General features: G+C 36.0%; 1 protein-coding gene across 1 annotated transcript in view; it reads right to left on the bottom strand.

Annotated features, from left to right (window-relative positions):
* Nucleotides 1-25142, bottom strand: part of CCDC178 (coiled-coil domain containing 178) — a 361283-nt gene that overhangs the window by 217013 nt on the left and 119128 nt on the right. The window contains exons 13-17 of the mRNA XM_046671168.1: nt 17361-17423; nt 16051-16212; nt 14404-14517; nt 12343-12488; nt 9109-9268 (exon numbers count right to left, since the gene is read on the bottom strand). Coding sequence (XP_046527124.1) covers nt 9109-9268; nt 12343-12488; nt 14404-14517; nt 16051-16212; nt 17361-17423 — 645 coding nt within the window. The remainder of the gene's footprint in view (nt 1-9108; nt 9269-12342; nt 12489-14403; nt 14518-16050; nt 16213-17360; nt 17424-25142) is intronic.

Below are 25142 nucleotides of genomic sequence, written 5' to 3'. Positions count from 1 at the left end.
TTTCCTCAGCTACCTTGGTAGCTTTATTACTCTTCTGATCAATTATTCATGAACGAAGGCCTAAACTCCTTAGTGTGACATTTAGAGCCTTCATGACGTAGCTCCTTCCTGTATGAATGGCCTTTTTCCCTGCCTCTGACCTCCAAACATAATAAACTACCTGCAATTCCCTAAATACATGATGATTTTTTTTGACACACGTATGCCTTTCTTCTTACCGTTTTCACTGCTTGAATATTCTTTCCTTGACTAACTTGTTCCCACCTTCCAAGACTTAGTTCTGTTATTATCACCTTAGCAAGCTTTCTCAGATTTCCTTCAAGCTCTTCTTCCTGGGTTCCAGAGAATTCCATGTTTAATTCAAGAAAAACAGTTTTTGCACCTTATTTTAATTTACTTATACCTGTCTCTTCACCATTGCTCAGTGAACCTAATTGAGAGCAGGTGCTACCTTTCATTCAACCTGCTCAGAATCTCATTTGGATTCTAACACTCAATAAATAACTTCAAAATGAACAAATAAATGGATGGATGGATGGATGGATGGATGGATGGATGAGGAAAAATTTCCTTTATCTTTGCCAAAGTAAATGGAAATGCAAATCTCAGGAGTGACTGAAAAATCTCTTATTTTTCAGGAGTCACATTACTTCATTTCGACTTCAATTCAGCAAAGATTGAGTACTTCTTATGTCCTAGACACTGTGACGGACTCTGGAAGTACTCACATGAGTGAGATATCAAAGGCTTCACCAATTGGAGTGGGAACCAAATATTTAATCAAAACTGCATAATACAACATATAATACACTCTCTCCCTCAATTTTGTCTCTTTCCTCTTTGCTGGAAAATTATACCTGGGATTCGCAATTTGCAAACAAATCGACCGTACTACTCTGTCACTGATGCTCTCCTAATGGCCAAATTAAGAATGTGTGACTCAATACTTTGGCAATGTATGGCCCTGTTGATTCCCTGTGGAGATGAAATTCAGACCTCTTGACTGATGCTAATGTCTCTTGGCTCGAAGGACAGGCTCTGTGAGCCTGGGACACAGACTTCTGGGGAGGGGGCTCTAGTTGGCTGGTTCTGGTGTCTCTGAGGTAGGACTTGAAAAAATGAGTTCTGCAAGTGTTGTAAAAGCTGCAAGTTTTATTCAGGCATGGCTATGGACAGGAACTGCTGCTGGAGATGAATATGCATTTGTGGATAAAGCTGACTGGAACCACAAGAAGACAGGAAGCCCGCTGGAAGCAGGCAGGAAGAACAAGTGTCTTCTTCCTCCTTCAACCATTCAATCTCCTTCTAATGCCTTATACCGCCAGAGCCTAACTCAGAGGCATGTGATAAAGGAGAAAGAAATATAGAGTCTGCCAATCTCCAGCCCTAGCAGTACCAAGATGAATATAAAAATGCTGAGAGATAGTAATGTAACAACTTGCATACCCAAGTTCTGTTTTCAGATGTCCTCTAACACTTTTCTTCAAACCTTTTGTGAGCTCCCATGGAGCTGTGGCTGCCTCACTGATCTTCTACTCCATTTTTACTCTTTCTTCCCAACTCCACCTCCACAGGGTGAATTTTTAAGTACATATTGCCACTTACATAGTCTCTACCATGTCTGCAACACATCATTTTTTCAGCAAAGCTAGTCATCAAAAGTTCTTTTTACCATAAATGCCCCATAACTTTTCCCAGTCAATCAGCATCATACCATGCCTTACATATTCTACTCTCTTGTTCACATATCACATCCAATCTGACATCAGTCTCTGTTAAGCCTACAAGCCCCATTCCTCCATCAGTGCCTCATTACTTCTCTTTGATTACAAAAGCATTTTCTTGTAACTCATATCTTCAACTTGTGCTTTCATTTCATTTCAGTTCATCCTACATAATACTGTCTAATTCATCTTGCTACAGACTATCTCTGAGCACATTACCGCCTCAAAAATTCTTCATGCCTCCCAAAATCTTTATGAATTAAGTGTATACGTTTCAACTGGGTCTTCATGATATATCCTGAACCTACACTCTCACCTTTATCTCTCATTTTCTATTTGCATTACTAATATAAGAGTACATTTAGATGGAAACTTGAAAGTGACATAATTAAAAGTAGAATGTCTTCACTTTGTATTAATAAAATCAAACCACAATAGTCAATATGCCAAAAAAGTAACGACAAAGTAGAAAGATAGTATCAATACAGAAAGCATTAAGCAAGATGATAGAAGAACCAATAAAACTTGTCATATAAATTAATTAAATTACCAAATCAGAATGGATTGAAAAGCAAAATATCATCCTAAATACTGCTCTAAAAGGTTACTAATGCACATGTAAAAAATAAACCAGAATAGTTGATTAAAACAATGAAAAATTAGATTAGTCAACAAGAAGAATAGATGTTGATAGCACTAACTTTAAAACAATATATAGGAGAGGACTGTCATTATATTAAAAAATTATGGTTAAAATGGTCATTTAATGAGCCTGTATGCACTGAATAACATGAACTAAAAATATATGAAGCAGAACCCACAAATTGATTCACGTAGCAAATTTCAACATACTACTAATAGACTATGACGTTCAAGTAGACTGAACTATAGTGACTTTTATGACATTAAAAGTATAATCAAATTGAACTAAACATTTCGTTAATTTACTTGCTCATAACTTATCTATGGAGCAAAAGTTGCAGTGATTATATCTGATAATCCCATGCAAATTAAACAAAAATCATTTAACAGAAAGTTATTATTTTTTCCCTAGGAAATTTCTAGGAATTTATCAATTCTCTCCAGATTATCCAATTTGTTGGCATATAATAGCTCATAGTAGTCTCTTATGATTCTTCGTATGCCTGTGGTATCAGCTATAATGTTCCCTCTTTCCTTTTTAAATTTATTTGAGTCTTTCTTTCTTTCGTAGTCTAGCTAAAGGTTTGTGAATTCTATTTATCTTTTCAATAAATCAGGTTTTGATGTTGCTGATTTTTTCCACTGTTTTTCTGGACTCTACTTCATTCTATTTCATTTTCTGCTCTGAGGTCTTATTTCCTTCCTTATGGTAAGTTTTGGCTTAGCTTGTTCTTTTTCTAGTTCCTTGAGGTGTGAAGTTAGGTAAACAAGACCCAATTGTATGCTGCCTACAAGAGATTCGTTTCAGATATAAAAACACACATAAGCTGAAAGCGAAGGAATAAAAACCATGTCTTCCGTGCAGATAGAAACCAAAAAGAGAGCAGGGGTAGCTACATTTACATCAAAGTAGACTTTCAGTAAAAACTGTAACAAGAGACAAACAGGTCATTATATAATAATAAAGGGAGGGGGCCGGCCCGGTGGTGCAGGGGTTAAGTTTGCACGTTCCACTTCTTGGCAGCCCCCGGTTCTCCGGTTCGGATCCTGGGTGCGGACATGGCACTGCTTGGCAAAAGCTATGCTGTGGTAGGCGTCCCACGTATAAAACAGAGGATGATAGGCATGGATGTTAGCTCAGGGCCAGTCTTCCTCAGCAAAAAGAGGAAGACTGGCAGTAGTTAGCTCAGGGCTAATCTTCCTCAAAAGAAAAAAAATAATAAAGGGGACAATTCATCAAAAAGATATAACAGTTGTAAATATATGTATATACCTGATATTGGAGCACCTAAATATATTAAGCAAATAGTAACAGATATGAAGGGAGAAATAGACAACAACGCAATAATAGTAGGGGACTTCAATAGCATCACCGTGATGCTTACACCCTCTTTTGACAGCTTTTTTCCAAAACTACCTTTTCAAGATTCTTTGCATAGCAAATGTAATGCCTTCTTCTGAGGCAAAAGCTGGGCAATTTTGCTAGAAGCTCCCTTATAAAATTGGGGGTTTCCTACATTCTGTGTTCACCAGCTACGATAAAAATCTCCTGCATATGTACCATCCACCTGGACCACTTTCACATTATCCATGACACTTGGAGCCAAAGGGAATCTGTGCAAACACAAAGCTCACACTGCATTGTGTGGTGAGTAATAAAAGTCCTTTGTCTTTCACTCAGACGTTTCATGTCTTCTGCCAGCACCCGTGAAGCTGAGGCAGACTAACTTGTGAGCTTGCAAGTGAGGGAAAATCTCTGACTCTTCACCTATCTTGATAGTATCATGGCAGAATTTCTCCAACCTTTAAGGAACTGAAATGAGTCATGCTATTTAATAGAGAAAAAAAGAGGAAAATCTTCTCATTTCATTTTAAAAACTCTCGTAAATCTCTGATACCAGTATCTTGAGCAAAGTACAAAAAAGAACTATAGACTAATAGATTTTCAAGATTAAATGGTTGCAAATTGAATCCAGTAATGTATTACAATTTTAACACAGCATAATCGATTATGGTATACTTAAGAATGCAATTTGATATTTGGAAACTCATATTATGATGACTTTACTTGATCAAGAGAGAAAAATCATATCTTTAGGCCATTACCCGGGGGAAGGCATTTCAAAATTGGCCCCACTAAGAAATAAATACTATTTGGAAAAATCATGATATCCAAGGTGTGTTCATAGAGTATTATCTCAGCTATGTTGACAAAAGGACAATGTACAGAAAAACTAAAATGGACTTTGGCCAAGAGACTGTGATAGATTCCCCTAGGTAGTTGGGAAATAAAAAGCTAAAAATGGTGGTTGGCTGCCAGTTCAAAAAACAAAAAGCCTATTCAAACTTCATATAACATAGTATCAGCAGAAATTCTGGGACATAACTACAAGATGTAACATGGTGCTAGAGAGAGAACTGAAAAGAAAAGAAGGTTCGTCCTTGCTTAATGGATCATGCTCCAAGAAAACATGTAAGATATATTAAATTTATATTTGGGAATCCGTCATACCCATGCTACATCCTTCTTTCACATTCTAGTGTTACTCTCTCCTGATTTCTAAGTACTTATGATCATTGCAGCACAGGGTCTGTGCAAAACCTTGAAGTGTTTCCTGATGGAAAATTAGCATTCTTTTTCTACCAGCCCTCAAATCAAAATGTTCATTTCTCAGAGAGTCATAGATTTGAACAAGTTGCTTTAAAAAAGCAATGTGGTGAACCTGATTAATATTATATGTGATTAATTAATGTTTAATCCTGTAAGAATTCTTTTTAAGAAAAATATTAATTATGCAAACCATGTTCCTAATTTTTAAAATTTCATATTATATTAAAATCTTTTGGTGGCAAGGAAATTATCATTCTTGTCTAGGAGATTCATTCATCAGTTCTTCTAAATGTTTTTCACTCATTAATTTCCTACTATTAAGACCACAACATATGTAATATTTATTATTTATAGTAATATATAATGTATCAGGTCAGCAGGCCAGGGACACAATTTATTGTTTGTAATTTGAGTGTCGTCACTATATTCAAGTCTGTTTTTCACAGGTTCCATCTTCCTACTGATTGCATTTTTTAAAATTGAGGCTAGGGTTTTGGTCATCCAACATGAAGTGCCTCGAACGTAGTAGAACACACAAACTAATTGCAGGAATGAAGAAATGATAAGCGGCCAATAGGAGAATAATTTTCAAAATTGTAATAATCCTTAAAATTATCTCAGAGATTACATTTGTTTTTGATTTTTACTATTTCTCTGCCTGGCTGTCCAATGAGGTAGTGAATCACTACCTCCGTTTTAAGCTGATAGTCTTCCACATGAAAGGGTCAAGAGATGATTTAATAGCCAGATTTGAGACGGTTACAGCCAAGGGGGAGAGGTATTGCCTGAGAGTGGAAAATGTGAAGCAAAATAAAAATTAATAAACTCTGCAGAGTATCAGGGTATTGTCTCTGCTGGAACTCAATCTGGAAATTGTTCTTCTGTCTGCCAAAGATCCAAAGTCGTTCACTGTACCCCTTTCGTATCATACTCTAAATTATAGGGAGGAGAGCAAGACTACGGAAAGAACACCAGGGGAAGGCATTTGCACAGGAAAGACAGGGGGACTTCTGAGGACGTCTCATAATCGATTAAAATGCCTTAAACTCCAGTTTTGTTTATATCTTTCCAGAAATAAAGAGGAAGATCAGTAGCCAGAGCTACTCTGATTTTGACTATACGGAAATTTTAATCTTAAGTCATTGCATTTGCAAATTATAGGCAGTTAGTAAAAACTCTATGACATTAAAAAAATCTATCATTTAAAGATGTCTTATATGGAATTGCCTACTGAAAAAGATTGAATTTATCTCAGAACCACATTGTACATTGTCTGAAGTTTGTGCATGTTTTTTCTTAAACTATTCTTTTAGCTGTTTGTATTTCTAATTCTATTATGTGTTACCTCATGTCCTCATATAAGTCACTGTGGCTTTTGTTTTTTTGGGGGAGGTTTTTGGTGAGGAAGATTGGCCCTGAGCTAACATTTGCTGCCAATCTTCCTCTTATTGCTTGAGGAAGATTGTCCCTGAGCTAACATCAGTGCCCATCCTCCTCTAGTTTTTGTATGTGGGATGCCACTGCAGCATGGCTTGATGAGCTGTGTGTACGTCTGCGCCCAGGTTTGAACCCGCAAACCCCTAGCTGGTGAAGTGGAGCACGCGAACCCAACCACTGTGCCACCAGGCTGGCCCCAATTACACTGTGGCTTTTATAAAGTCTTTTATTGAACAATTCCTTCAGGTGATCCAAAATTGTGATCAACTCTTTTGCCCAAAGGGGACACCCCAGATTAGTAACGTCACATTTATCATGATGCCTAATAAGACTTGTTTTTTTCTGGGAATGCTTTATACTACATACATATTTACAAATTTTTATCTCATCCAGTTTCTAAACAGGGATAAGAATAGGTTCTCTATGAAGAATCACATTGCTTTCCACTCTTTAACGCCAATAACTGATCACAATCATAGATAAACAGCATCACTAATGATGAATTATACCAATCTCTAAACTCTTCATGTTCAAACCCTATGTTTCCGGTCATGTAAGGTGAATCCATAACAAAGAGCTACCCAAGTGCTGATAAGAGATAAGTTCATATAAATTTAAGGTGACCTGAGAAGCACAATTGAGCTATTTAGCAGATCCTTAACTGCTAGAAAGCAATAGACAATTTAACCATTTTCACCTAGAGGGAAAGGACTGGATGGCAAATTTGTCATGTATTATCAACGAGAGAGAGAGAGAGAGAGAGAGAGAGAGAGAGAGAGAGAGGGAGACCCAGCTTTTGCATACAGAATGAATACTTGTTTAAGTATCAGGCTAGTGCCATGTGTAAAATATCTCTGAAATACTCTTGCTTCTAGACATCATCATGCATGTGGATAGCAAAATTAGCAAAAAAGCATATGTTCATCCATTTATTCACTTAGTCAGTCAGAGTATCGATTGCCTCTGTTGTGCCAGGCATAGTTCTGAGGTTTTAGGATACAGAGAAGAATGTGACAGAAAACCCCCTGTCTTCATAGAGACTACATTATTGTAGCAGGATGTAGGCAGACAACAAACAAGTAAAAATGAATGGACAAAACACGTTCAGATAGAGACTGGCGCTAAGAAAAAAAAAACATGAGATCATGTGACATGTCCAAGTGGCTGGGGGTACATACACTTCAGAATGGGAAAGCAGAGAGATGCGTTTGGATGAAAAGTAATACAAAACTCAATTACCGAGAGACTAGTTATACAGGATTTTTTCTTCATTTCTCTCCCGCTGACCATATTTTGCCATTTCACTAATTATGATTGTTCCATTAAAGTGTTGAAATGCTGGTCAATAAATGATTATTGAGATCCCACTGTGTTCTCAGCACCAGTACAATTGGAAATGTGGTTGAATTCAAACAACTAATTTTACTGCTGTGATAAAATATGAGGTGGGGATTGATGCGTAAGTCAGTACATAACAAGCCTCCTCGTTGTGAGGGGCGCCTTTGAGGCTAAGCCTCCCCAGTCCACTCGCACATCGCACATCTGAGATTCGGCCATCAGAGTTCCAGAACTCCTCTAAGAGGAGGCATCATTTATTGCCACTAGATGGCACCAATTATTTTCATATTTTTAGGCCAAAAAAAGGCCTCTTTTTCTATATAATGGCCATATTTACAATGGAAGAATGTTATTTAGCACTATTATTAATGAAAGTATTGTTCTTTTATTAATAATTTTCTTATAGGAGGGATCACAGCAATAGGATTAAAGATGGTATGTTCATTCACTCACATACTTGTTTATTCAATGTATATTTGTTCCAAATAATCTTTTCTTAAATGTATTAGCAATGTCTTTGAAAATGTAAAAAGGAATTGAATATATATAATAATTGAATATATATATCAGGATCAAAAATAGCTGATAGAAGTATATTATGATATTACATTTATCTTTAAAAGTTTTGCAGAAAATAGTTTTAATAAAATGCAGAATTCTTTAGTTTTTAGAAGTATTTCCCATTGTGTCTCTCAAAAATAAGTAAAAACCACGATATTTATTATTGCAATTAAAGGTAAAAATTATTACAAAATAAAAATGGGATAGGATTTACTTAACTAAATGTATATTATTTAGTCATATTCTATGTAAAAATGTAATACATATAGCTTTATAAAATGTAATTAACAAAGCTTCATATCTAAAAAGACATGTTTTATATGATTTCCCTGTTTCTAAACAGCAATTTTACAGTGCAATTAAAACATATATAAAAGTTTTCTAAAAGAAAAGAACATGAAATATTCTCATTTTTCAAAACGGTGGTTGGTGAACATTTGAAGTATGTTTATTCAGAAACAAAATGTAACTAATCTTATATTTCCCATTAAAAACATAAAAATGTCTCTGGAATAAATATAATCTACACTTTTACATCAGTAGACTTCAAAATAAAATACAATGACAAAATGAGAGTGCACATAAATGCATTGAAAAATACAATACGCTGCATGAATATATAATAATTACTTAGAAGAAAAAATGAAAAGTTTCATGTTTGTTATACTGACATTTATTTTTAAAATCCAAACATCTTTGCTACTTCAGGATGAAAAATGAATGTCACAAACTAGCTGCTGATTTGACTATCACTATATTTCCTTCATTCTAAAACAATCCAAAAATAATACTCACTTTAGTATCCGCCAAAGTTTTTTGCCTCATGGTAACAAGTGTTCTAAATCTCTGTTCTTCCTCATACAGTCTCTCCTCACAGTCTTTTTTCTCACTTGCGAGATGATCAAACACAGCTTGTGCGTGTTCCTTTTTGTATCTTATAGCTATAAGTTGGTCCCTATAAAGAAGGAATTGCATTTGCCACTAATCAATTCATATTTTGTTTTCTAAAATACTTTGATGATACATTTCGAAAGATCCGTTATGGAAAAATCTTAAAATTGAAGGGCTTTAGAAAAATTCCCCAGTTCCTTCCATAGGCCTCCCTCCATATAACTACATCTAAATGATCCACGTGGAAGAAAATCTCTGGAGAAATTTTAGTGGATTTTCTTTGGTTGCCTACCCAGCATGCCTCTGTTTTGTTGTCATTCCCAAAGAACCCCTCCTCCACGCAGCAGGTATCTCCAATGATATATTCTGATTCGACTAAGCCCACCAACACTTGGCGAATTGTCTGGGAGTGAACACATATATTAAGATAGCCCAATAAGATGAAAAGCAAGGACCTAATTCCATGTAAGAGAGGCACACATTCCACTAAATGTGAACAAGGAGTCATGTTTCCAAATTTGCTGACAACAGCCATACGGAGAGAGAAAGAAACGAGCATCTAGCGTTGAGCTGCTGAGTCAAACCAACCTGCAGCTCACCCTCCCCAAGGGCCTTCTGTTTTATAAGACGATACCTTTGCCTGTTGTTTAAGCTGGTGTGTGTGTGTGTGTGTGTGCGTGCATATGTATGTCTGTATTTTGTCATTTGCAACTAAGTACATCTTGACACAGAGGTAACATGATTTTTATGGTGAAATCAGTAGTTATATAAGGCACAAAACTAGTAGAAAAAGCATCAAAAAGTCGTTAAAACAATATTGCAAAAAGAAATACGATTTAGAAATAATTCCCAAGGTTGATCAGCAACCTAGAATCCAGAATAAGCAGAGCTGCCAACGCGCAGCTCAGTCTTCTCTTACCCACCTTCGTTTTCATCTCTACTGGTATAGAAAATTGAATCATTTGCACAGCTAACTATAAAGGCAGCAGGACTAAAATTTCTGAGGGGCTAAAATGTTAAAGTGCTTTGAATATGATATCACATTTAATACAACAACAATCCTGTGAAAGAATAGTTATTATAGCAATTTAGAGACAAGGAACCTAAACTTCAGCATAATTAGCTTGCATAAGCTAACCAGCGAATGACAGAACCAGAATCGAAATCCAGTCCTGTCTGGCTCTGTTTGATTCAGCAGCTCAACATTAAGTACTCATTTTTTCCTCTCTCTTCTCTACGGCTGTTATCAGTAAATTTGAAAACATCACTCTCTGCTAATATTTTTTAGATGTCAGCCTCTTCTTCTAAATGGAATAAGGTACTTCCATTCCATCTCTCTCACCACTGTTTTTTCTACTTCATCATTCACACCAACAACACCCAAAATTCTTATGTGATGTTCATATAAGTGTTCACTAATATTGACATTGTGGAGCATAGGGAACCAGTGAAATTCCCACAGGGAGGAGCTGGTTTGACCAAAACCAAAAAACTCTCAATTGCTCCCAGAAAACATCACCACCTCTGACCACATATACTTCGTTCTCTACACTAAGTGTTTTGAGACTGGATTATATTCAACATAGCATTTTATTAATTTTATATACACCCATTATATATAACATATATTTATGTGTATATCTATGAATGAAAATAGTGTTTCCTTTCTCATAGTGATAAAAGGAACAAACTGTGAAGTCCTATGCGTCTGGGTTTTAATCCTTTCACTTTCTAGTTAAGAAAACAGTCGCAAAAATTAAATGAGAGCCAATGGTAGCTCTGATTGTTTTTTTTAAATTTATTTATTTGAGGAAGATTAGCCCTGAGCTAACATCTGCTGCCAATCCTCCTTTTTGCTAAAGAAGACTGGCCTTGAGCTAACATCTGTGCCCATCTTCCTCTACTTTGTATGTGAGACGCCTGCCACAGCATGGCTTGATAAGTGGTGTGTAGGTCCACACCCAGGATCTGAACTGGTGAACCCTGGGCTGTCAAAGCGGAACATGAGAACTTAACTGCTGCGCCACCCGGCCGGCCCCTTGATTGCTATTATTTTTATCACCATATTTTAGTTGTTCTGCATGTGCAAAGTTTATCTTTCCAAAAACATCTTGAGACACTTAGAGGTACACAATCCCACTTGCCATTTCTTTGTCCTTCTTGGTGCCTGGCCGTAGGCACACTATGGGATCTCAATAAATAATGATTAAAGTGATATGGTCACCTATTGAAAACAGCAGTAGATTTTTCCTAACACGGTTTGTCTGCAGTAATCTTCCTTTCCAAACCTAGTTTAGGGAGTCAGTATTCACAGTTGAAAGAGCATGCACTTTGGAACAGGGTAAACCTAAGCTGTACAGCTAATTAGCTGTGCAATCTTAAGACAATGATTTAATTTCCCTGAGCTTCTGTTTCTTCAGCATTCACATGGGAATGTTATTACATAATTTAAGAATCGGCTGTGAGAACCGGATGAGATTAAGTTACATAGATTACCTGCAAAGTGCCTGGCACATTAGGAAATCAATCAATGGTGGTTTTAAATAATACTTAACATTATCCATCATTGCTACTAATTAATAGATTTGTAAATAATGGAACAACGTCAGCTACACTTTTTCTCCTTTTCCTGTGGGAAGGCAGAGTTTTCTCCAGTTTAGAGAGGGAATTAATTCATTGGGACCTGGTGACCATGCTTGTATCAATATAATCTAGACACAGGATGGAAGAAAATATTAGGACTGAAATGGTAAGACTCCTGAAGAAAGAAAAAAGTTCATCTGGCTTGAATGAAATCTTTAGAAGTTTAATATAATTTACATAATTTTAGGCTTATCCCTTTGAGCTCCAAAATAGTCTTACAGATATCAAACAATGCGGATAAACATCTTTCAAAGTAAAATATGTTTCCTTGCTTTCTTATCTGATACAGTGAATATGATTTAGTCTTTTCCAGATAAAGCTGTACTATCATTTTGAAAATAAGTTTTTACTCTATGGTAATAGCTAAACAAATCCTTGTTGAGTGCATTGACTTGACTCCATTAAGCTGTATGGTATTAGGCTGTGCATAACTATTTTTTCTGACACTTTATCCCTAAAGGGCTCTTAAAATTTTGATAAAATATATCTACTTACCTTAAACTGTCAAGTATCTGATCAAAATTTTCCTTTTCCTTTTCTTTTTCTTTTAACTCTTTATTCAATTGACTTATTTTGGCTTGATAAATACTTGTTTTACTTTTAGTAGTCTCTATTTCTCTAAAAATCATTGATATTCTTTCCTAAAAAAAAGTTCAGGGATGTTTTATTTTAAATACTGGGATTTTCAAATCCTTTCAATTTAAGAACACAATTACGTTTGGCTGTGTAAACAATTAAAAGCAAATAGTAACCTCTTACCAATATAAGTAACAACTTAGGTTTATCTTCTCTTCTCCATTGTTACGTCAGCTCAGATTTTCTAAAAGATAGGTTAGAACTATGTAATGTCTCTCCCCCCACCTCTCTTCCTCTCTCTCTCCCTCTTTTGCTCTCTCCCTGGCACTAACTTGTCCCCACTCCCCCACACTTACACATACACGTTAAAGGTCCTTTCAAGATGCAAACATGTGATCACTGATTTTCAAACACGTACATTGAAGCTGAGCAAGGATATATATTGTTTTGATCTTTCAAACAAAAGAAATCCATATTTAATGCCAGCACAATTTCCCAAGGCTGGCCTGTGCAATTCCAGATGGGAGATTTGATTTTGTGTGTACTTTTGCATCATCCCTTCATGACTATTGGTGTTTATACTGATTGGCTGATTGCTGACTGGGTGACTGACTTACTGACTGTCCTTCCCACATCTGACATTGCTTCTAATTAGGGCTTCTCTCCCAACCGATCTCAACTGCTCCCTTTGCTCCTATTTTCCTCTGTTTTTCCCCACATGCTTCCTAATTCTTTCTCTACTCTGATAGATTTCAAGAAGAATGGCTAATCTTTCATATTCATTTTCCTATGAAAATCTGCTGTTTGTCCAAGATTTGGAACATTAGGTATGTATGTGAAATGTCATACCTCCCTGCTTCCTTTCTTTCTTTTTCAGGAAGTTCTGGAATTTTTCTACTGATAAGCAAATTAATAATAAAAATGGGATTTAAAAAATTATTTCCAGTAGCCTACATAATATTTTTCTTTCTGCTATATTTTTTGTTATTGACTCTTGATATTACTTGATTGTGGTCAATAAAAGTAATCTCTATGGCTTGACCAGTGTAACGCCATGGTTAAGAGCGTAGATTCTAGTGCCAGTGCTAGACATAGTGAATCTCAACTCCATCACTAACCAGCTGTGTAAAATAGAACAAGTTAATTAGAAAACAAGGCATCAGATTCCTCAACTGTAGAATGGAGATAATAATAGCAGATTCTTCATAGGGTTGTCATGAAGATCATATGAGTTAATATGTCTGAGCACTTAGAACAATGCCTAGCATATATAAAATATGCAAAATATTAATATCTGTTCTTATTATTATAAACATTACTATTTTCCTCTGTAATTTTTTTTTTACATTTCTTTTCTGGCCTAGTATAGGGCGAACATTTTTTAAATGATACAATTACACCTCTATCTCATAATCTACATGCTGTTCACCAACAAATCTTATTGGTGCTACCTTTAAAATATATCTGGAAGATAGTAAGTTTAAGATAATGGACTATCTTCACTTCTCCAGATCCAATGATTCTCTAAAGATAGAATGTTAGATGTGAAGATTTTCAGGGAGTAAATATATCTAATTTGGAAAAAGCTCTGAAGCCCTTTGATTTAGTATAGCCATTTGTCCATGCTGCCTATATGCCAATATGAGGGTAAAATTTAGATGCCAGATATTAACAAATGTTTCAGGCTGTAGACTGGTCTCATCTGTAGAAACATGGTCTTTACCTAGTACACTACAAATCCCTACCTCTACTTTGTAGAAAGATAATGGGGGGGATACACCAGACCAGTGGGAAAGACACTATAAGAGAGAGAAAATGAAGACTCTGTGCGTATGTGCGTGTGCGTGTGCATGAGGAGGCAATTTAGTGCAACCAATTAGAAATGAGAGGCATCCACCTAAAATTAGATTTGCTTGAATAGTTTTCATTGAGATAAAGAGGTTGTAAATTCAAAGTTTTTTTTTATATTAAATTTCTTACCTCAGTTTCTACTAGTGCATCATGGGTTTTCTTCCCCTTTCTTCGCAAGTTTTTCTTTGTTCTTTTCACCTTTGCTTTAATTTGTTCTTTCCTCTGAATTATATCATTTAAAGCCTAGAAGACATTCAGAAATTAAGACTGGTTTAGACCAAATAGTTCCCAAGTGACTATATATTTCAGTATAAAGGGAAAGGACCACCACACATAAACTACAAAAACATACTATGATATCCACAATCCCAATATTTAGTTTGAATTACTGAGAAAACCAAAATCTAGTCAATTTTAGCTAAGTAACAAAAACTAAAAAACTCACATAGGAATTATAAATTTTCATCATGATATTTAAAGTATTTTAACCAAAGTTAAAATTCTGAATACAAATTGTCAGCAATCATTACAGAGAGTGTACAAAAACTTATTCTTTTCAAAAGTTTATGCTAAATTAATAGTTATTATAATTTATAAACTATTAAAATATAATAAAAACAAAAATGATTACTAACGACAAGAAGATAAAAAACAATGGCTATTGTAAAATGAGGGGAATAAAAATCATCAATCTTTTCTGGAATTTATTATCACATTCAGATGATTATACTGAGGCTTTTGATTCAATTAATAAATTTCCATCATTAATGTGAGAAGGAGCCATTATTAAAATAATTTCTCTCATTAGGAGTTAGTACTGGTTATATATTTGTTACATGAGCTCTAGGGTAAGCATTTAGAAGCCCTCTGTGGGGTAGTAGACTCAGAATTTGTTGTATCTATGCTTTATGGCCTTGTACAAGTTGCTGTGTGCATTTAGGCCCAAGCTTGCTCAAGTCCACGATACAGATAAACTCTCGCTTGCCTATTCCATAGAGAGGCTTTAAAGATCAAAATACACTTTCATAATAGAAACACCTTGTAAATCACAAAGTTTTCTAAACAAAGAAATTTTGAAAATTATGAAAGACTAAGAATGTAAAGTGACATCATCATTTGCAAAGAAAAAATCCTGTTGCCAAAACGGTCCAAATGAAATACGTACACCCCCCCTGCAGCTGAAGACAAGAATGTACAGCTCTTACCACACCCTCCACTGCTCCAGAAGACTGAGGACGTGACGGATATGTATTTGTCTACTAAACTTTCCTTTGGGAAGGGCGAGTAATATCAGTTACTGCCATAAGCTTGTTGTTTTGAAAATATTTTATCAACATTTGCTATATTTTTCATCTTGTCTTAATTTCTTCTCCAGCCAACAAAAACTTACCATAAAAGTGCCAAGCTGCATTATAGTTTATATTTGAGTAAACATAGCGTTAGCATTTTATTAAAAGCAATGAAGACTTTGAATTAAATGTACAGTGGTGGGCAATCACATCAGATAAATCATCACTCGATCATTTGAAATGTGCTTTTCCTAAGTACATTCTAAGATAGAGTATGGGGTTTCAGGTAACAGCATTGATAGTCCCGCTGTATAGTTTCACCGTAGATCAGGTACGTGGCCATGAAATAGTTACTTATTTTGTCCATGCTTTCACGGCTTCCTATGTGAAATCATAATTTTCCAAGTAATACTGTAAATTCGTATACATGATTTATCAACCCACATATTCCTGACGATTAGTTTCTGGATTAATTATAAATGCTTACTTCAAAATGTTCTTTGTGGATAATTCTGAGCTTTTCAGCATCTTCTTCTAGTTGACGCATAGGTTTGTCTAATTCTGCCAGCGTTAGGGCATATACTGCTTTCTTTTTCAGAAGCTGCTGCTTCTCATTTATCTGATCTTCTTGAATGGAATACAGTTTTTTCTGCCAGGAAAAATTTTAAATAATTCATTCAGTTATTAATTACCTAAATGTTTACTGAGTCTCTCCCCTCTGCCAGGCAGTAATATTTGTTGTTACTTGGAAAAAAAAAAATGCCCCCATAAAAAGCAATAGGTAGAAATATAGCATATTTAAAGAACACACAGTTATTTTTAGAAAAAAATGAGATAAAAAATTTAATAGACAATAAAAATCAAACATTCATAAGTAAGCATTGGAAGATATTAAGGTTAGAAAACACACTAACAACAAATATTGATATACATGTAATTCCTGCAATCCAAGGGCAAATAAAACCAAAGAACGAGAAGTTAATAACATTAAGCAAAAGGGGCTAGAAGATTATGGAATTATTGAACATATATATATAAATAGATAGAAATAAATTAGGAAATTTGGTATTTTCAAGCATATAGAAGCAGAGAAACACTGCTTTTATACATTTGAAAATGTCAAATTTCCTACTAGAAGAAATCACAAAATTTGTGCTTGCTTCAAAGAGGATCTGAGTTGCAGATAATCTCAAACAATTTTTTAACAAAACCATTTTGGACTGTTTCCCTCTTGATTTTATTCTTCCTATAATACTAATTTCAAATATTTATGTATGTCCGAAGAGGAGGCATTCTAGAAACATGCCAGTGATCAAAATATCCAACCTGGGTTCCAAAGGATATGAAGTTGGTAGATAAAGGGTTAAAAAATTAAAATTGATTTTGTTACCTATAGTGCTTTAATTTCAAAATCTTTATATAGAAATATAATATATTTTTCTTTCATAATTAAAGAGAGAAATTCAATTGAAAGATACTAAAAGTAAAGAAAACATAAAATCATCACAAAGCAAACTAAAGAGACAGTTAGGAATAAGATCCCACTGCCTTTTTACTAGACTGGCAGAAATTCCCATTAAGCCACAAAATGAGATATGTGTATGGGAGGTCAGTTTCTTTATGCATGAACAGACACTGCTAGTCGTACACAGGGGGCAACTGTCATCAGCTAAGGAGAGAAAACTGCTGGCTTGCAGACCAAGTAGTGAAAAGATGCCTCATTACAGGCAAATTTAAAATGCTAAGTAAAATGCAAATTAAAGGAAGAATACAATACTGAAACCAAATTAGGATTACCTGAATCATCATCCCATTAGCCACTTCACCTCGAGCGAGTTTTTTCAAGAAGTCTTCTCTGCCCTATATGTTATCAAATATTTTTAAAAGGAAGTTTTATTTATAGGATATCAAAAAATATTTTTAAAGACAATTGCTAACACAAGATACACTTTACTTATGTCGTAGTAAAGAGTAAAATATTCATTATAAATTGAGTATTATAAAATTAGAAAAAAAAGACCCTGATGTTATTTGAGACAAAGTTAGTAAGTTATACAAGACCAGGAAACAGACACAAGATTTCAGTTAGTACTTTAGAGACCTGAACTAAAATATCAAAGTAATCAAAAAGGAAAAATCAGACAGTCTTCAATTCCTCTTTTCAAAAACTAGTAGTTTGCTGTTAATATTACTTTCCAGAATGAACATACTTCAACTTTGAAAACAAGATAGATACAATTCAAGTCTGAAGTTTGCAAAATATGATCTGATTCTCCATTTGGCTAGAACAATTGTTTTTTTTTTCCTTTTAATCATTCCTTGAAAGTTAGAGGATAAAAATATGCAGAAAAATCTTCTTTCTGTTACTCGGATAAAGAGTCTTAGACTCTTCTCAGTTGTACTTTAGTTCAAAAAGATTCTTGTGCTTTAGAATTATACCTTGGAATGCCTTATTTGAGAGAGGATCTGGCTTGGTTTTAAGCTGTTTTCTATATTCAAAAGAGATGCATAGCTTTGCAACTAGGGACAGTGGAGGTTCAGAAACGTCTCTATATCCCTTCCTCATTACTGAATCCCTCATCATATCCCAGGGTCTACAGAGACGATACAAAAAAACAAGTCGGTAAGTCTCTCCTACAACTCTTCCTTTTCTTGATATAGTGACTCATCAAAATTTTGTTCTCCTAAAGTATAACTCCAAAGAAGGAAATAGAAAGATCATAAGGAAAGCAATAACTTTAATATATCAGTTCACGTAAGGATATACCTACACCTAAAACCAATTTACACAATAATATATTTTGATAATTTAAAAGAAATTAGTTGCTTCTTCTAACATGATAACATACACAGTGGTTCCATCAGTTTGTTGAATGTTTAATAAAAAGGGAATCAAATTAACAATGCCCTTATGGACTGGAGAAAAATATATCATATTCCAAAATAGAGTGCTACATTTGAACTTTGTCTGAAACTAACTGAGAAATGTGTGTGTGTGTTTGTGTGCACTGAGGAGATGAGTTAAGGAATGTTAAGGTATGAAGCTGAAAAGATAAACTACGAACAGCTTATCTAGGATTTTTAAGGAGCAGTAAGAAAATTAGTGAAGGATGTTAAACAAGGTGTGTGTTTTAGAAAGGTCATTCTGGTTGTAATATGGATTGATTACTTGGTGTTTACTTAAAATTTATTCATTCATTCTTCAAAGTTTTTTGTTTCTTTTATTTTTGTTTTTAAAGATTGGCCCTGAGCTAACATCTGTTGCCAATCTTTTTTTTCCCCTTCTTCTCCCCAAAGCCCCTCAGGACATAGTTGTATATTCTAGTTGTAGATCCTTCTAGTTCTGTGTGGGATCCTGCTTCAGCACGGATTGATGAGCGGTGCCATGTCCATGCCTAGGACCCGAACCAGAGAAACCCTGGGCCGCGGAAGCCGACCGTGAGAACTTAACCACTCGGCAGGGGGCCGGTCCCTGTTTTTTTTTTTTTTTTTTTTATTGTCAACTATTTAGACAGCAATCCATTGTTTAAATGAATTCAAGTCCCTGATCTTAGATAAATTAATATTGTACAAAAACAACTTGTGGATGTAAGGCTAATAAAAACTTAAGCAGCATATGAGAAATTATGATAAAATAGACTAGGAGTCTGAAGCTGCACGAGTAAAACAATTGGATTTCTTTGAAAAGAAGGGAAAGAGTCCCTTGAAATTTTGAAATTTGTATATTTATGCGAAACCAACTCAGCCTGTTATCAATAGGCGAATCTGCACTCTCCATGGGAAAAACGTCTAGAGCTTCACTCTTCGCCCCTTAGGGAACTCTTCTAAGCTGTTTTCTATCATGCCCCCAAACTTCCATGACTCAGAGAGCAAGGTCAAATGACTGGTCCCCAGAAGGGAGGCTATTAATACCTATTAATGGATGGGCTGCTACTTTTACACTTACAGTAGACACAAGGCCACAAGCAGTGTTTCCAGCTAGATGCTCAAGGCCTTCCTTCGTACTGTCCCCTTCCTGAAAGCATGATTGGTCCACCACAGCACTGGCAAAATGCTTGGAAATGGCCCAGTTCCTAGGAGAATTATTGAGCTACTAAGAGCCACAACACACCATAGAACACGCTAAAGACTGACATAAAGTGAGCTCCAATGGTCACAGGTCTTAGGCCATGGACTGCAATATCTGAGTGAGGGGACTTATTGTCTTCCCCTCCTGTTGTAACAGGCACTGTTCTCCATAAAGCTGATTCCAAGGTGGGGTTTTGTGTGCAAGATCCTTATTAAGGAGTACACTTGGAATCAACTCCTGTTGGAATCTAGAAGGGACAGTATGGGAAATAAGGAAGAGAATGGGAGAGGAAGGAAGCAAGATTTGGCAGAAACATAGGGTGAGTTGCAATCCACTCCCAACAACAATCTCAGTTAACTCCATGGGGAGTCCTCGAGCAAGAGTGGACCTTCAGCTTTGCTCCAAGTGAGACCAAGGTGGCAAGGCTATACTCCTATATTTATTAGTCATTGGATGTGAGCTTCCCCATGAAGGAGAAAGACTTTAAGCAAAGTGACTTAACTGATTCCTAAAGGGGAATCTGGGCAGTTATGTCCACCAAGCGACATAAATGTCATAATGATAAAACTATTGTTAGTCCTACTATTAATTATGGCTACATGCCTACTATGTGGAATTATCTTATTTTAACTTCATAATAAAATCCATGAAATAATTATTATTGTCCACTTTTGCAAATGGGAAAACTGAGACAGAGAGATTATATAAATTGCCGAAACACAAAAAGCTAGCACATGTTGGAACCAGGCTGTTAATCCACACAGTCTGAGAGCTGAGGGATTTTATGTCATTGATTTAGCATCTCAGTGACACCTGGATACCTAGGACCCTTCAATGCGAGGGAGATATCCATTGTAGAGCCTTCTGACTCTTATGTGCCCCTGTCCACGCAAAGCTTCTCTTTCCATGAGGCTTTCCAGGCAACTGGATGTTGAATTCTGTAATTTAGCCTCATAAACGACAGGTTGAAAATGGAACTGAGACTCTGTGTTAAAGAGGCACCAATCTGGTAATGCTGCCATAGCTGGCTCTGAAACAGAATCTGCTGGGAAAGTTAGGAGCACCAGGGAGATGCTGCCTTTTAACTATACAATATGAATCACGTAGCTGCTAAGAACAGCCCCAGAATTAAATGGACATAAATTACAGTAAAATTAACACAAGAACTAGAGTGTGGTCTTCTTAGTAAAATATCGATTGCACTATCATTGGAAATGTTCAAGAAGAAAGACTGGAGTGGCCAGTTCCGTGGCCGAGTGGTTAAGTTCGCGCGCTCTGCTTCCGTGGCCCAGGGTTTCACGGGTTCAGATCCTGGGCACAGACATGGCACCGCTCATCAGGCCATGCTGAGGTGGCGTCCCACATAGCATAACCAGAGGCACTCACAACTAGAATATACAACTATGTACTGGGGGGCTTTGGGGAGAAGAAGAAGGAAAAAAAAAAAAAGAAGATTTGCAACAGATGTTAGCTCAGGTGCCAACCTTTAAAAAGAAAAGAAAAGACTGGAGAATGACAAAGAGCTACAGTAGTTGCAAAAAGATTTCCTGATTTAATATAGGTACCACTTTTGAGAATTCCTGTATTCCTGGCAATTTTCTAGAATGTTTTACATAAACAGGCAGCCCTCATCTTGTAGAGTGCCATGCTAACTGAAACTCATGCATATCAGGACCATGCAAAATGAGGACACGGCTCAGATATGCACACATTTCAGTTAACTTGGTGCTGTGGGGAAGTGAGGGCTGCCTATTGTATACGTGCCTGTGTGCCTCTGTGTGTATTTAAGTTAATCATCGTATCCATTTAGTGACATAGCTACTATTATCCACATTCAAAGATGAGAAAACGGAGGTCATAGAAGTCATGGGATTTGTCACATGACTAACATTCAACAAGTAGCAATACCCAGGACTGCTTGATACCATAGCCTGGACACATTCTACAGCACTTTGAAGTAAGCTCCCTCCTCTAACCCCAGCTTCCAGTACTGTCTGCACATAATATTTGTTGAATGAATAATTTATGGAATGAATGCATTGATGAATAACAAACAAATTGTTTTTGGTCCCTAGGTTGGGGAATTAAACTGCAAAATTTCAAATTCTTTCAAACTCAAAAATATGTTTTTTAAAAATTTCTTTATATAATGAGAAACGCAGTGTCTATTAAAATATCATAATCACACAGATTCTCATTCATAAATAGCATTTGGAGGATGGATAGTAAAACAAGGCCTACAAGCTGTTTTCCCTGAGATGTAGGGAAATGGGTGAAGTGGTAGGAAAGGCAGAGAGATAAGTACCTGAATAAGACCTGAAAGAAGACAGCCTTTTTCAGGAACGTGGCCTGCAGCACAACTTGTGCTAGGCTTTTCAGTTCTTCAAATTGTCAATTCTTTGTAAAGGGAATGAAAGCCCCCAAAACTTGCCATTTCACAACTGTGACAATAGTGGAAACAAAGACAGTTGCATATTCTTAAAATATTACTCAATTGAGTACTTATTAATTACAACAGGGAAATGGATAAGTCGGTTGGCCGCCATAATTTTAACTGAATGATCAAACTTATTATCACCAGTAATGACACAAACTTATACCATGCACTTTGTGAAGTTTCGTTGACATAATATTATAACCATGTAATGTTCCTGCCAAAAGTTTAACCTGAACTTCAAGTTTAACCTGAATCTAATCATGAACAAACAAAAAGACAAATCCATGGGGTTGGCCCGGTGGCATAACGGTTAAGTTTGTGTGCTCTGCTTCGGCAGCCCAGGGTTTGCAGTCTCGCAGCCTGGGTGTGGACCTACACACCGATCATCACGCCATGTTTGGCAGCATCTCACATAAAAAATAGAGGAAGATTGGCACAAATGTTAGCTCAGGGCCAATCTTCCTCACCAAAAAAATAATAATAATATAATAAAATAAAAATAAGTCCATATTGAGAGAAATTCTGCAAAGTAACTGCCTAGACTCTTTAAAAAATGTCAATGTAATGACAAATTTTTTTAAAATGTAGGAGACTCTTTAAGATTAAAGAAGACTCAAAAGTTATGGGGTGCTTCAACTAGAAGGACCCACAATGAAGAATATACAACCATGTACCGGGGGGCTTTGGGGAGAAAAAGGAAAAAAAAAAATCTTAAAAAAAAAAAAAGTTATGGGGTGCTTGATTACATACAGCAACCAAATGAATTAGAGAAATTCGCATATGGACTACAGATTTGTGCCAGTTATCTAATTATCTCACCTCTTAGTTCTCAATCCAGTCTTTTAACTCTAATTCGAGATACTTGAGCTGGATCTTGTAAACAGTTTTCTTTTGCCAGCTGGAGAAAAGTTAGGCTTTATCAATAAAGGGCAGTGGAGGGGCTTACAAGGCTGCAGCAAGGGGCATCACAACCTTGTTCCAGTTCTGTGTTGTCTCCTTCCCCCTGTGGAACTGCTGCCAGCTGCGGTGTGCAGAACCAATCATGCTTGACCTCCAGCTGGGTTCTCAACCCAGAAACTCCATTCAAAGTCCATTCAGCCTCCATCGAGTTTCTCTGGCACCCAGTACTTGGCTGCTTATGGATCATCCACTGAGACACACCGTCTCCCATAAGGCCTTACTCTGCTTTGGGGGAGGGCAGCTTCTTCCATGCTGGTTCCTCCTTTGGGTACTTTCCCTCATCCCTAAAGGCTGTGGTGCTCCCTATTACTGTATTGTTATTCCTGTATTCTCTATAGCAGGGATCAAACAAGCTTTCTCTGTAAAGGGCTAGATAGTAAATAATTTAGGTTTTGGGGCCACTAGGTGTCTGTCACAACTGCTCAATTCTGGTTTTTGAAAAAAGGAATAAAAGATATCAAAAGATCACTTTGAAGAGCTTGGAAGAAGCCAAGGGAAAGGGGGTGACAGCATCTCAGATGTTGGGAAGAGCCCACACTAAAACATAGTCACCTTTGACCTGCTGCCTGGCTTTAGCAGTCAGAATCCAGAAGGTGGCAGCAGAGAGCTATTCTACCGGAAGAGACTCCTGTACTAGGACAAAGGACAGCTGAAGAGCAAAGTATGGGACAGTCAATCCTATGTGTCTGGAAATCTACTTTCAAAGAGAAAAGGGAAATAAACACTAAATATAGATAGATCTAAGCTCGTAACCAAAGAAGTAGCATCAGTTTGCTTTCCAGTGACAAATGTAATACTAAGAAAAAAGTTGGAAAACTCATTACGTAAAGTCTGAGACGAGGAAGAGAAAGAGACTTTGAATTAAAAGTTAAAATCATAAAGCGAAATTTGGGATTTGTGCAAATAATGAAGGGTTAGACTGCATGAGTGGGTCAGGGCGGCTCGGCTGTGCTTGGTTAGGGCACTTTTTGGTGGCTAGGACCCTAACAGAAAGGTCAGGTGGCAGCCCAACCTGGTTCTACCTAAAAATAAACACAAGGGTGCCAATTTATCTTTCTTTTTTAATGAAGATACATATATTTTTGGTAGAAACATTTTAAAACTGCAAAAACTAAAATTAAAATAACCTGAATACCCAAACCCAGAGATAAGAGATATGCATTGTGATTTTTTGGTGAATTCCTTTTTAGGAATAGCAATTAAAGTTGCTATCTTTGGTAAAGTCAGCCTACAAAGATCTTTCTCAGGCACTAAAGAAGCAGAAGTCCCATTAATTTTTTCTTAATTCAAAATTGAATGCATAACAATTTATCTTTTTACTCATGTATTTAACTACTACTCCATCACTGAGAAATTTTTGTATTTAAAGTTTCCCACTATATGTTAGCTATGCATTCATTTACATAAATATAAACATTACATAAACATTTAATGAACGTCTACTTTGTTCTAAAGACTGCTCTAAGCACCGGGATGCAGCAGTGTACAAAACAGACAATAATTCTTGTCTTCCTGGTGCATATTTTCTGGTGGTTGTTAGGTAATTAATTATAACCATCCTTAAACATGCATCTTTGTGGCCTTTGTCTGTCTTTGTTATCAGGTGATTTTCCTTACGCCATATATTTTGAAATGATGCTAATGAATTATAGATTGCGAATGTATTTAAAGTTCTTACATATATTGATAAATTACTTTCCAGACAGATTACACTAATTTACACTGAGTTAAATACTGCAGCAGATTATCAGAGTTGCTACATATATGTCTTCACCATTATCAAATATTAGTTTTCACATATGTAAAATTGGGATAACATATTCTTTTCCACAAAATTATTGTGGGAGTAAAATAAGATAATGCATGTAAAGTAGCTTACTCAAGACAACATTCACAGTAAGCATTTAACAAATAGCTGTTATCACTTTCAATGTGTTGTATAGAAATCTACATATTTAGCAGGAGACGGACTCAGAGTTAAATGTGTAGGTCAGTTATTAAAGATTGTTCTGTCCTAAAAAGTGAAGGTAGACCAATTCTATGGACTATTCTTTACGTTGTTTATCCTAAATACTTTTGAGAATATATTATCTATCAGCCTCCAAGTGAAATG

This window comes from Equus quagga, chromosome 9 (assembly GCF_021613505.1).
Source record: "Equus quagga isolate Etosha38 chromosome 9, UCLA_HA_Equagga_1.0, whole genome shotgun sequence".
NCBI lineage: Eukaryota > Metazoa > Chordata > Mammalia > Perissodactyla > Equidae > Equus > Equus quagga.
This window is presented reverse-complemented; position numbering and strand designations above follow the sequence as displayed.